Genomic DNA, 14234 nt, shown 5'->3' on the forward strand with positions numbered 1-14234 from the left:
ATAAACTGGAAGTGACAGCGGGATACAATAAAGTGGAGAAAACTCCTGTGGCTGGGTCTTACTGCCACATGGAAGTATGCGTCCTTGAGATCGAGAGTTGCGTACCAGTCTCCTAACTGTAATACCGGGATAACAGAAGCCAGGGTTACCATTCTGAATTTGGATTTTACCACCGTCTTGTTGAGGTCCCTGAGGTCTAGAATGGGACAAACCCCGCCCTTGGGTTTTGGGACAATAAAATACCGGGAACAAAACCCCCTGCCCCTTAAAAGTGGAGAAACCCTCTCTACTGCTCCCTTTTAGAGGAGCACCGACACCTCAACAGAGAATGCCTTCGTGAGAGGTGTCCCTGAAAAGGGACAGGGCGGGCGGGTTGGAAGGGGGTGAACCCAGGAAGGGGATAGTATAGCCATCTCTGACTTCTCAGAACCCAGGCGTCGGAGATGATTTCTGCCCAGGTGCAAGCAAAATGGGATAACCTGGCCCCAAACGGGGCTGGAGGGGAAACTGGTGCAACACTTTAGAGGACCGTCAAAACGGATGCTTGGACTGTTGAGAGGGGCCCTGTCCGACCCCATGAGGGTTGTCCCCTCTCGGGCGGCGACAACGAACTCTGGCCGACAGGGCCACAGCTGCCCCCGCACCTCCACTGGGAACACAAGGACGGCATCTCCAGCAATCCCCACGGCGGATCTGGGACTGCATTCTCCCCTGCTGTCTGTAGGGAAGCTGACGTCGCTGAAGAGCTGGCATGTGGATCCCCAGGGACCGGAGAGTAGACCTTGTGTCCTTGAGCGTATGGAGCCTCGAGTCCGTATGCTCCGAGAATAACGCCTTGCCATTAAAAAGCAGATCCTGAATAGTAGACTAGACATCAGGAGGTATTCCAGACAACTGCAGCCAAGCACGACGGCGCATAACTACACCCAACGCCATGGTGCGGGCTGCAGAGTCAACAACGTCCAGGGAAGCCTGAAGAGCTGTACGGGCAATAGTCCTGCCCTCTGTGGGCATAGCCACAAACTCCTGATGTGCCTCGGCGGGAAGCCTATCCTTAAACTTATCCATCGCCTGCCATGTGTTATAGGCATATCGGCTTAGCACTGCTTCCTGGTTTGCAATGCGGAACTGCACCCCACCAGTTGCATACACCTTACGTCCCATCAGGTCAAGGCATTTGGGCTCTCTAGCCTTTGGGGATGGCCCTGGCTGTGGAAGTCTCTCCTTCTGGGCCGCAGCGTGGACTACCAAGGACCCCAGGACAGGCTGGGAATATAGGTGCTCGTGCCCCGACTACGGGACATAATAGCACCTCTCGACTCCCTTTAAGGTAGGGGTTAAAGAAGCCGGGGTCTGCCACAGGGCATTAGTGATCTTAGCCACAGTCTTGTTGAGTGGCAAAGCCAAACGGGCCTGCGCATCGTCGGACAGGATGTCTATCATGGGATCCGTGTCCTCCACTACTGGTTCCACTGGGACACCCAGGCTGGAAGCCAGACACCGGAGCAGATCTTGATGCAACCGAGCATCCATCGTCAGCATCGCCGGTGCAGGATCCGCTAACGCTTCATCAGGAGACGAGGACGATGACTCCTGGAGCGGCACCGGATCCAGTGTAGGGCCTGACGGAAGGGGCAGCTGGGCAGGCGGCACCGTGTGCAGAAGCGGGTCCGGCACCGAAGCCTGTGGATCTGCAACAGCATCGATAGTAGCAACCCTCTGGGACAAGGGAGGGGGTCGTCACAGCAACACCGACAGAGGAGCCCGATGCCCGGAAACACTCGACACTGCGGAGGGGGGCGCAAGCCCTTGTCACTGGTGGTATGCCCACGGCGTCCAAAAAGGCTAATGCGGCTGAGGCGGCCAAGTCTGCTGCACCGGTGCCGGGAACGGGATCTATGATGCAACGAAGCTGCTAAGGACTCTGACCTGAAAAAGCCCACATCAAAATCTGAAGAGTAGTCAGACTCAGGCCAGGGTGGTGCCGATGACGAGTGCCCTGTCACCATCGGAGGGGTGAACCTGGCCATAGATTCTGGCTTGCCTGCATGTACGCGGTGATGGCGTACCAGTACCAGTGCCGGGAAGACAGGACCAAGTGCATGCGGACTGCGGTGCCAAAGTCGATGCCGGTTGCGGGTGTGGAACTGCTAAGTCCCGTGCCCCAAAGGCAGCGCCCCTATCGTTGCCCCCATGGACACCACAGCAGGCAGGACGGAAGGCGCTGGAGCCGTAGAGGTCACCGAAGAGATCGGCGTCGGTGGTACCAGCATGGCCCACGGGGCCGATGCCAGAACCTGTAGCGGTGCCGAAGAGCCCGGTGCCTGTGCTCGTATTGGTGCCGAAGAGCCCCGTGCCGAAGACTGAAGTGGCACCCCGGCCAAGAGGGTCGTTGACAGAGCCGTTGACGGTGCCACAAGGCCTGAGTAATACGGCAACGGAGCAGCCAAGACCGGTTCTGGAAGAGATCTCAGCACCAACAAGGGTTGAGGCCAGTTGGGCACCGCATGAGGCCAGCCAGCCTATGTCGAAGCTGGCACCAAGGTAGGGGCAAGCGGTACTGGTCCCACAGGTTATGGTCCCGCTGCATGTGCAACCGGTGCCGACCGATCCAACGGGTGCAGAGGAGAAACCGGTGCCAACATGGCTCCCGGTGTCAAAGACCTCAACCTCTCTGCCTCAACCGACGATGGAGGGATGTAGTGAGGCTAATCAGGTCCTGAACCACCTCAAAAGTGTCTGGCGTCGAAGGGTGATGTGAGGGTCGCTGACCTGGACTTGATGGTTGTCCAGCTCTCTTACGCCGCACCGCAACACTCGGAGACATCTGCACCAGGGATTCGAGGCAACGGTGTAGGCCGGACCTAGACTTCTGGCTCAGAGACCTACCCTGTGAAGATCTTAACTTCTTTGGCGCTGGGGAGTGAGAGTGGTGCTGAGGCCTCAGTACCGAAGTCCACCCAAGGGATGGAGCATCACACGTCGACACCGGCACACTGCGGAACGTCTGGTCGGTGCCGGCTGTAAAGCCACCTCCATGAGGAGAAGCTTCAAACCAGAGTCCCGCTCCCTCTTTGTGCGCGGCTTGAACAACCTGCAGATCTTACAGGCGTCTGCTAGGTGACCCTCACCCAAACACTTCAAACAGCTATCATGACGGTCTCCCTTGGGCATGAATTTAGCGCATACAGTGCAAGCCTTAAAGCCTTGCGGCTCAGGCATTCCTCACCCCCGAAGGGGGAGAAGGAGAAAAACAAAGAACTGCTAAGTATCTAACTAATTTGAACTATTTACAACTATCTACAACACAGGGGGTACGTCTAAACTACATGCCTCTGTCGGCAGAGGCATGTAGATTTGTTTTTTTGGCAAAGGCAAATGAAGCCGCGATTTAAATGATCGCGGCTTCATTTACATTTACATGGCTGCCGCGCTGAGCCAACAAACAGCTGATCAGGTTGGTGCACTAGTCTGGACGTTCCCCCTGTCGACATCAAAACCCTTTGTCGGCAGCCCCGGTAAACCTCATTCCACGAGGAATAACGGGGCTGCCGACAAAGGGCTTTGATGTCGACAGGGGAGCGTTCAGACTAGCGTGCAAGCCGACAAACAGCTGATCAGCTGTTTGTCGGCTCAGCGCGGCAGCCATGTAAATGTAAATGAAGCCGCGATCATTTAAATCGCGGCTTCATTTGCCTTTGCCTATGTGTCTAATCTACATGCCTCTGCCGACAGAGGCATGTAGTCTAGACACAGCCTAAGAGAAACGGGAACCATTAACTACTCTAACAGAGAGACACGCTCCAACGACCGTCACGGGCAGTAAGAAGGAATTGAGGCGGGGGAACACCGGCATGGGTACTTATGCTCCACAATAGTGGCGCCATTCCAGCGCTACGGGTACCGCTAGGGAAAACGCTCCGGAAGACGAGGTGCGCACACCTGATTCGAATGGACATGACAAACCACTCGAAGAAGAAACAAGCTTTCAGGCTCACACAGGGGTCTTCTTCAGGTCTGAGCTCAAAAGCTTGTCTCAGTCATCAACAGAAGATGGCCCAGTAAAAGATATTACCGTAACCACCTTGTCTCAGCAACAATTTTACTCTTTTGAGATAATTTGGTTAAGTTACTTCCCATATTCTTTATTTGTAGCACAACTTACTTGACATCTGAAACTCTGCAAACGCTACTCTTTCCAACTGCACACGAAGGAGCTCACAGGGTGCATCCTTTAGGAGTTGAAAAAGCTTCACTGCTTTACTGTAATGAAGTTCAGCTAGTACCCGATGCTGTTTCCTTAGATGCTCATCACCAACCTGTAAGCGAACATAACAAAATCAATGCAGGATTGGCAATTTCCTAGGAAAAGCTAGTAAATACCTACTTAAACCGGAGGGTGGGGCGAGGGGAGGGAGATTGTTTTTAGAATACTAGTTTAAATGACAGAAAATTACTTAGCTATTTGATAAAACGCTTAACTGGTTAACTGACTAAGTGGGATCCGGGAGGGTAAGAGGGGGGCACTCCACCCCAGCTGCTGGCTCCTGGGCACTGGTTAACTGTTACCCGGTAAGCATTACCCATTCACATCCCTACTATGAATACAAACCTTCAGCAAAAAACTGGATGAATGCCATGAAAATGAAGAAACTCTGCCTTCTTTGAAAACTGGCAATGTCCTATTAAACATTTATACCCTGGTAACGCTAGAGGCCACAATCATATTTGCCCCCATAACATTAGGCAGTATGCAAACACAGTGATAACCCTCACTTCAAAGAGCTAGTAAATTTCATAGGTCAGGATTTGTAGGCAAAAGTCTACTTCATTTTACAATCATTACAAATATAACAAGTATACATATAATGCATATTCCCTATTACCCAAGTAGCACTGAGGACACTTATTTTATTAGGATAATTAGGTGTTCAGATAATTGAGAAAGCAAGAGCCATTTAGCAGCAAGGAAACCACCCCTGAACTGGGGGCTCTTCATCCTCCTTGCAGTTTGCCCCAGGTTTTCTGCTCTACCCAGATCACTCACTTCCATAACAGCAAGACTGCTGAGGGATCTCTGTGCTGGCAGTGACATGAGATCCCTGTACACACCGGGTGTGGTGCAGAACAGAGTCCCTCTCATGCCTAGCCAGGACTCTGACTCTCCCAGGACCAGAGCCTCTCCCACCGCATCTTGTGCCTGCAGGTTTCGGCTGTTACCAGCCCTGGGTAGGGCAGGGAGCCCTCTACAGCTCTGCTGTCATGGCCTTACTGATTCACTTCTGTAACAGCAGGGCTGCAGAGGGCTCCCAGTGCTGCTGCAGGAGCCTTTTAGCAGCAGAGAGACCACTCCCCATGACCTGGCTCATTGTCCTCCTCATAGGCCTGGACAGCGATGTTTGCTCAATCCAAAATGCCTCACGATCCAAATCCCTTCTTTGTCCTCCAGCATAAGATATATAGAGGACTAGAAAAGGATTCAATAATGCAGATGTTTCAATAACAGGGGTTCGGCTAAACAGGAGTTTCAAGTATACAGAAATCTCTCCCCCTCTCCCCCAGTGGACCATATTTGGTGAGGAATCCTGATGACATGCCACCTGAGGCATGTTGCACATATGCTAAGAAGATACTGAGCATAAACTGCAGCACAAAAGAAAAACAGCTACAAAGCATCTCAATTTTCTGGACTACTACCTGGTTTCTCAAGCAACTATGATACATGGAAGCCAGTCTGTGGTGAATGGTAGCAGCCCGATACTGGCAGAGGGGTTGTCGTGCAGACTCTGTATCAATATCACAGTATTTCAAAGATTTCATCATTGCTTCACTAACTTCTTTCTCTATCTACAAAAGAAAGATTTCATAATGCATTTACTTTGAAATGAAGAATCCCAATATGAAAGAATGGGTTGTAGATGTTCACACAGCACTTTGCTTTTTTTCTTTTGTAGAAACTAAAATCTAGATTGACAATATGTAAGCATTTATGGTGAAATTGTCTTAACATGCCATATTCTGTTAGCAATAACTGCTACACAACAGTTTTTAATCCTATAAAAAATTTACAAATTATGTATACGCTGTGTGTCAGAGCAAGAGTTCTTTACTATTGTTTGTTCTTCAAAAAAAAAAAAAAAACAGAACAATTTGTTTTAGTGTACATTGTTTATAAATCCTCTCATTACCTGTTCCTGAGCCTTTCGGGATAATGGTGCATAATCCTGCTGCAAAGTTGCCATGGTAAAATAGGTAGTGGACAGTTCCCAATTCACAGAATCCCAAACGGCTGGGTGCATCTCTCTTTTGCCCAGTGATCTTAAAGCTTTCAGATAGTAATCAATAGCCTATAGAATATAATATGTAGTAAAGCAGTAGTTATTGACACAAGTTTATAGCATAATAAATCGTAACAATCCATTATCCTCTACTCATTCTAATATGGACGCATTTCATAACTGATCTGGACTTTCTTAGCATTTTCCTCTATCATTTTTGTAATTATTTAAATCATACATCTGCTACATCTAGCAACAGGCAATACCACGCAAATACAAAATAGAAGTTTAATTCACACTACAAGTAAACTCAAATTAGTTTATATATTACAACAGCATGGAGATATGGAAATTGAAGCCAAGTTAAGCAGTAAGAATGAAATTCTCAATTCGAGTGTAAAAGGAGGGCTTGATAGAAGGGAGCTACTTGAGGGCAGGGACAATACTGGAAGCAAAGTACGTTATACAATGACCAGCTAGCCCCATAACATGGAATATATTATTTACTTTAGATATTCACTAGCCAGGGTCCATCCAGCATCCCTATTCAAAAGCTTATTTCCAACATATTGCAAAAATACTACAAAACTTGGCTGGCAGCGCACAGAAGGCTTCAAAGGCTACAAATGAACTGTCCAGTTCAGGTATTTTGAGACCAGGAGGATTTCTGCCCAAGACAAACACACTGAGGTCTTATTTATACAGATAATAAACATTTTGTAGTATTATTTATAAGAGTTTCTGCCATTTCAAAGTGCTTAGAAATCAGTCTATCTAAATTCAAAGGTTCCCCCACAATATAGTTTAATTTAAAAATGCTGAACCACAAGTAAATGATTCATCCAGAGAAGCGTACAGAGTGTCCCTGTGTTTTATGTATACGCTTAGTGGGACGTCACCGCCAAATAGCAAAGCCTATTCTTTTCAGAGTGGAACTGTGATCTGATCAACATTGCTGGTACCTTATTATAATAAAGGGCCTCTTCTGGGGAAAATTCTCGTTTAAAATCTCCTCCAGCAGCACAATGTGCTTGAGCACAAATTCGCATCAGTCTTCCAGTGTTACATAACAGAAGCGCAGAATTAGTTGAATCATCAATTGATTCAAAATTATGAATCCCTTCTTCAAAGCAAGAGAAGCTTTTCTTCCACAGTTGCTGCTCTATTGCAGATACACTTTTGATCACTAAATCAAAGAAGAAGAAGAAAAAAAAAAAAAGAGGTCTTACAATTTCACTCAAACTTGTTAAAGATATTTAATGCATCATCATCTACATTAAATTAATAGTCTCATTGTTCTAGTATTTCTACATATGCTTTTCTGGAATTTAAGACTAGATTTAAATCAATCTTTAAACCAAGATGAAGACTTAGCAGTTCACCGAGAGTTGTTGGTCCTGGCCAGAATGAAGGAAAACTTAATCCATTATATAGCGATAACTAGAGATAATGTTGATTGTAATTAGCCTCAGAAACGGGTAGACTTTTTGAATAAGCCAATAAATACTAGCCTGAGCTGTACTGCTGAAAACAGTTAGTGTCTTGTGACACATTAAGTTTAAAAACAATGAACGTTAACAGAGAGCTGGTAAAACAATGCCCATCATTAAAAAGACAATGTTTTTTAAAAAGACATATATCCAATGTGTCCAGATTCTTTCCTGCAGAGACCATCCAGTTTGTCCAATATATATATATAGCAGCGGGGCACTGCTGGCATTTGATGGTATAGATCAATTACTGGATGTACAGTCAAATGACCCTTTGATTTTGTGGCTTATGTGGTTTGCTCCAGTGATGAATTCGCCAGTGTAGATGTGGGCAGAGTTGGCATCTTTTTTGGTTGCAGGGCTGGGTTCCTGGAGGTTTATGATGTGGTTGTGTGGCATGGTTATCAGAAAGAATACATTTCAGGTTAGGGGGTTGTCTGTAAGCAAGAACAGGTTTTTCTCCTAAGGCCTCAGAGTGAGGGATCATTTTCCAAGATGGGTTGTCGATTGTGTATAATGCATTCTTGCTTACAGACAACCCCCTAACATAAGCCACAAAATGAAAGGGTCATTTGACTGTCTCTTTGGGAAAGAATCAATGGACACAAATCGGATATACGTAAAGGGAATATACAAAACCATGTTGGTGAGCATTTCAGCTTGCCTAACCAGTCTGACAGACCTGCAAGTAGCTGTCTTGTCACAAACCAGCTCTATAAACCAAATACACAGAGAAGCCCTGGAATTCCAGTTCATCCACAAATTCAATTCACATGCTAATGGACTTAATCCTGATATGGGCTGGTGGGGACTCTACCTACTTAACCACTGAAGGTGCTAACAGCTCCCAGAGTGGTATCCTTGCTGTTTTAGGAATCTGTCTATTGACTTTGATTTTTATCTGCTTAGGTTTAAGTACCCATTCTCCAGATACTTAATGATGCTCTGTCTCCCATCTGCCTCCCTTTTTCTCTCTCCCCTCTCCTATTTATTTCGAGTTTTCATATCCCCAACTCATAATTCTGGTCATCTGAAGAAGTGGGCTGTGCCCACAAAAACTCATGATACCATCTACATGTTTCGTTAGTCTATAAAGTGCTACCAGATCATTTGTTGTTTTTTTCCTGTAACAGAGTAACTCAGCTACCCCCTGAACCTCCAAAACAAGAGACTTTCAAAAAAAAAAAAAAAAAAAAAAAAAAATCTAAGGACACTTCTGTTAAAATCAATTCTGCTGAGGCATGTGTTCTCATGCTCACATACAGGCAGTCCCCGGGTTACATGGATCCGACTTACATCAGATCCCTACTTACAAACGGGGTGAGGCAACCCCGCACTAGCTGCTTCCCCCCAGCAGACCACAGAGACGCGAAGCTAGCACCTCCCCCAGCAGACCAGGGAGACGCGGAGCGGCTTTTCTCAGCAGACACCTCAGCTTGAGAATAAAGGACTGAGGGAAGTGAGGTGTGGGAGAATAAAACTGAGCTCTGGAGAAATGTTTGGCTAGAGTTTCCCCTACAATATGTACCAGTTCCGACTTGCATACAAATTCAACTTAAGAACAAACCTACAGTCCCTATCTTGTACGTAACCCGGGGACTGCCTGTATATGGCCCACTCCCGCAAAGATTTACTAACAGTGAGCTCTGTGCACCACGTACAGTCCTATTGCCTTTACGATAATTATGGGCAATACATAAAATTAAGTACATGTTAATTCTTTTGCAGGAACATTGCCTAATATTAGAATGAGATGCAAAAATGAAGCCTATTGCAAAGACAATTGTGGTAATACAGGTAATACCTCCAAAATCTGGGACTCTCTAGTCTGGCGACATCCACAGTCTGGCAGGACCAGGGATGCTCCTGGAGCAGAGAGCCTTGGAGCCTAAGGGCAGGAGGGCCATCCAGACAGGACATCAGAGTCAGCAGCCTGGCTGAGGGCTGCATAGGACCGCGGTCAGAGCCCCAAAGCTTCTCCCAGCTGCGCGAGGCCAGGGCCGTGAGAGGCAGGGGTTGGAGCCCCAGCCCTGTGGCTGCCCAGGAACGGAGCCCTGCAGCAGGAGCTGGAACCTGTGTCCTCCAGGGAGCCAGCAGTAGCTGGGCAAGCAGCCCAGCCAGGCTTGGAAGGGGGAGCAAGGCAGGACTGCCTTCTGGGGCAGCCTATCAGCAGTGGGAGACAGGCTTGGAAGTCAAATGCTTATTGGATAGTCAACAGGCTAGTCACTTCCACCCCTTGCTACCTCTATCACAAAGAGGCAGCAAGATGGGGGGAGGGGAAGAGGAAGGGGTACTTCAAAGTGGCAGCGCCGCTTGAAGCCTGGGGCCAGACGCTGGGCTCCATACGGCACTGCTGCTTTGAAATACCACATGCAGCCCGGGACCAGTTGTGGTGCTCCCAAGCTGTACGCGGCATTTCATAGCGGCAGTGCTGCATTGAGCCTGGGATCACTTAGGGACACCACCACTGACCAAGGGCGCCTTGTGGTGCTGCCACTTTGAAACACCACTAGGAGCCTGGCATCAGGCTGACCCCTAAGGCTGTTGCTACATTTCAAAGGTGGAGGTGCCCTATCGACTAATCAAATAGTCGATGCAAAATGCATTTGACTATTCAATTAGTTAGTCAATATTTAACATCCTTAGATCAGTCAACTCCAGATGATGGTGGACCAGAGAGGTCCAACCTGTAGTTCTTATATTTTTCCAGGGAATTACAGCTGCTATAAAGGTTCTCCGGAGTCTTATCTGCTATATATTTTAAAAAGTTTGTCTGACTGGTCAAGAACTCCTCCTAATTCAGCTTCCTCTTATTATAACATAAAGCAACATAAAGGTTTAGTTGCGCCAGGAAAACAAGATGTGCATCTCAAAAAAAGAAAAGAAAAGACTGAATTATCAAATCAAGTATAGTCCTCAAAATTGACATAACTGAGCGAATGTTGAAAGTGACTGAACCAATGTAAGCCAGAAAAATAGGAGGAACCTGCAATAAGATTGTGTCTCAATAAACCTTACAGAAAAGATAAAAATGGAAGAATTTGGAGTAGTGCTCTGTTTTGGCATAGCAAAATTAATTAAAGTTTAAAAACTAGAAAAAAAATGTTAATGGAAACCAAACTGATTATAGCTCTTTTTTGTTAAAACATAGCAAAATGATAAGAGTGTATATGGATGAAGACAAATACTCTTGATGGAATTCCATTTAAAAAAATTAAATGGAAAAATTTTAACAATCCCTTTAAGAAATTCAAAATAAAAATTATCTTCATAAAAATACTACTACTTTTTAATAATACAATCATTTAAATAAAGCATGTGCATTTTCCTTTTATTTAAAAAAAAAGGAATTAAGCATCCAAGCAATGATGGGTAAATCTGTTAATCTGTACTAAAATATGAAATTCTAAGGAGTTCGCATGTCAGTGAGAGCAGTGATTTTCAAAGTTGGGTCACAGGCCCGCCCATGTAAGCCCCCATTGGCTGTAGTTTGTTGTTTCCAGCTTTGGCCTGGGTCAATGCTTCCCGCAGCTCACAATGTCAAACCACAGCTAATGGGAGCAACCCAACTTTGAAAACCACTATGTTAGATTACCCTGAAAAACACTACTTTAGAGACAAATATCAGAGGGGTAACCATATTAGTCTGCATCCAGGAGTCCTATAGCACCTAAAATATTAATCTGAAAAAGTGGGCCTTTGCCCATGAACGCTTATGCCCAAATAAATCGGTTAGTCTTTAAGGTACCACAGGATTCCTTGTGGTTACTGCTTACTATGGAAGAATTGACATACTATTAACTACAGGAGAGTATTTATTAAAGGCACTCTTGAAATTCCCTTTCTTCCTGGAACAAAGAATTCAGGAGGCATCTCAAACACTGTTGCTGAAGATGATAATCACTGTTACACTATTCTATTCAGAGGCTTACATCAATGAAACAACGTATGTAAAAAGTGAAAAAGTGAAGAAAAAATACTTGCCCACTCTCTCAGTCTGTACTGCAGCAGCCTGGTTCATGTAAAATACTCCAATTTCATTTCTGACGTTACCCATCCGCTTCAGTACTTGTATATGTTGCTCTGGATTTTGTTTTTTTAAATTACTAAAAAGCAAGATTTCATTAGCTGCCTCATAGCATTTGCAGCTAACCGAAAGCTGACATTCCAAGTCTGTAGACAAGTCAGTAGCCCACACAAATACTGGAAAACAAATAGCAAAAACTGTATTTCAAATAATAAATTCTCTCAAAATAAATTTATATTTAAGAACTATAAAAATGACTAATTTGTGCTCATAAAAAAATCAAATGGATTCCACAGAGCCTAAAGAAAGGGAGAATTTGACCATTACTTGAAAGATGAACAAGAATTTTTAAAAACACAAATATTCCCTCGATACACTTAAAGTACATGATTTTATTCTGTACTATCCAGAAAAGACATATTCTTAAAAAATTATTTTAATTTCCATATTCAGCTTTCTTTTTTACAAGAAATAGCAACATAGTTCCCCCACCTCCAGGAATGGTGTACCCTACTTTTTTCCAGAATCCAAGGAAACACTGTGGAATTAGTATTGGCTGATAAGACCACACTAATTCAGCCAAATATATTATTATTTCAATGTTATACCTTGACAGGTGGATTCTCTATGAAGACTGTGCAATATTTCATGATCTTCTTTTGTTTGGTAGTTATATTCTTCAAGATATGCTGCTCTGTTATTTGCATTCTGGGCAAGCATTAGCTGGATATCACCACAAAGAGTTAAACACTGACAAAGAAACAATAGCACTTCTGCGGGCATATTGGTGCAGAGGCAACAATAAGTATCTGATAGGGGGAAAAACACAAGAAAGCAAAATTAAGCTGTAAGATTTGAGATAAATTTGGATTCTACCTAACTATTCTTAGAACAGTGACCATGTAAAACTGGTGACCTGTTACTCAACAGTTCTGATCTCTGTATGTAGTCTGAGTCATATCTAACTTGGAAGAATATATTTTTACTACTTTTTAATCACTATTAACACCATACAACTGTTACAGATAAGGAGGATGAAGGGAATTCTAACCTTGCTCATATAGAAATGGAAGGGCTAATCGAACCCTCAGTTATAACTGTTTGAAACCACTGAAGACAATAGGATTTTCACAAATATAACTGAGGGCAGGATTTGGTCATGATGATATGAATCAAGAAGAACAGTTTGACTTCAGATCTCAAGTGGATTTTCTAGGAAAGACAACTGGAAACTGCTCTACTCAAATATTTTTACTAATGAACAGAGCTTGATCACTGATTTTTGAAAGGCAATGATGCACTTTTAAAAACAGAGCAGAATTTCACTTTAAAGTCATTATACTTTCTAATTATTCAAGCTTTCCATGTTATAACTAGAAAACAGAAACAGAATAGTCACTATTATTCTAATCACAAAGCCTCAGTATTACTTGGGGATGCACTCCACTCTATGGAGAATCGGAAAACAAAGTACATATAAGAATAACTCAAACCAAGTACTGTATAATGAATAAAGGTGCTATGTTAGCTTTCCCACACATTCCTGGCACCAGACATGAAGTCCCAGTCAATTCTCTGAGTTCTGTCCTCTATACACTGAGCCCTGCCTTCAAAGTGAAACGGACACTTGTGATCATTTTGTATTGGGGACAATAGGAATGAGACAAAGAAAATCTATGATCCAAACTAAAAGGTTTCCCTGCATCAAGCCCACCCAAGCCAGTTCTTTGCTATATTTATTAAAAGTATGGGATTGATACACCAAATTCAGTCTGCAGTTACTAAAGACTTTTACAATGTGTGCCAAAAGTATTGCCATTGTTTGTCTATGACGTGTGCTATTTAAGAACAAAATACTCCAGTTACTTACCATGGCACTGTAAAGCTAATTTAATGTATCGTAATGCTCTTCCATATTTCTGAAGACTCATAGCAGCATCGGATAGAACATAATAAGCCTTAGATGACTTCAGAATCAGCTGCAGTTTCATTTTATACTGCCAGGACCCAGGAATCATTCCTGATTGACTTGAATGTTTATCCTTTTGAAAGGAGCCCACTATAATACAAAATCAAATGAGTAAATCTTAACTCTCATCCATAAGGATACGATTTAGTCACAGAAGTCACAGCAGTCATGGATTCTAGACTTTATCCAGACCTTTGTGATTTATTTGATTTCAGCAGACGAAGCAGGGGCTGTAGCTAGGACAGTATGCGCCCCTTGCCCAATGGCTGGGGCTTGGACAAGGATATACAAATGTGGGCTTTTTGGGTTTGCACTGAATTCTTACAACTCCTAACTTAGAACCAACAAGAGCCAATAGGTGGAGGCTTCCCCAGTTCTGAGATGAATCTCCAGCAATGAGGAAACTACTGTCCAATTTCTTCATGGCAGAAGAAACTGTTGAAATTTTTCACACTACTAGTGCCAGGGCA

At 44.6% G+C, this 14234-nt stretch overlaps 1 protein-coding gene across 5 annotated transcripts in view; it reads right to left on the bottom strand.

The window, feature by feature from the left end:
• The window catches only part of EDRF1 (erythroid differentiation regulatory factor 1), a 57875-nt gene that overhangs the window by 12410 nt on the left and 31231 nt on the right, over positions 1-14234 (bottom strand). For all 5 annotated transcript variants that reach the window (XM_075935281.2, XM_075935280.2, XM_075935283.2 and 2 more), the window contains 7 exons: positions 13666-13854; positions 12404-12604; positions 11753-11971; positions 7241-7464; positions 6189-6347; positions 5698-5847; positions 4166-4319 (listed from right to left, as the gene is read on the bottom strand). In XM_075935281.2, coding sequence (XP_075791396.2) covers positions 4166-4319; positions 5698-5847; positions 6189-6347; positions 7241-7464; positions 11753-11971; positions 12404-12604; positions 13666-13854 — 1296 coding nt within the window. The remainder of the gene's footprint in view (positions 1-4165; positions 4320-5697; positions 5848-6188; positions 6348-7240; positions 7465-11752; positions 11972-12403; positions 12605-13665; positions 13855-14234) is intronic.

The sequence above is a fragment of the Pelodiscus sinensis genome, chromosome 8 (assembly GCF_052426305.1).
Source record: "Pelodiscus sinensis isolate ZL-2025 chromosome 8, ASM5242630v1, whole genome shotgun sequence".
Taxonomy (NCBI): domain Eukaryota; kingdom Metazoa; phylum Chordata; order Testudines; family Trionychidae; genus Pelodiscus; species Pelodiscus sinensis.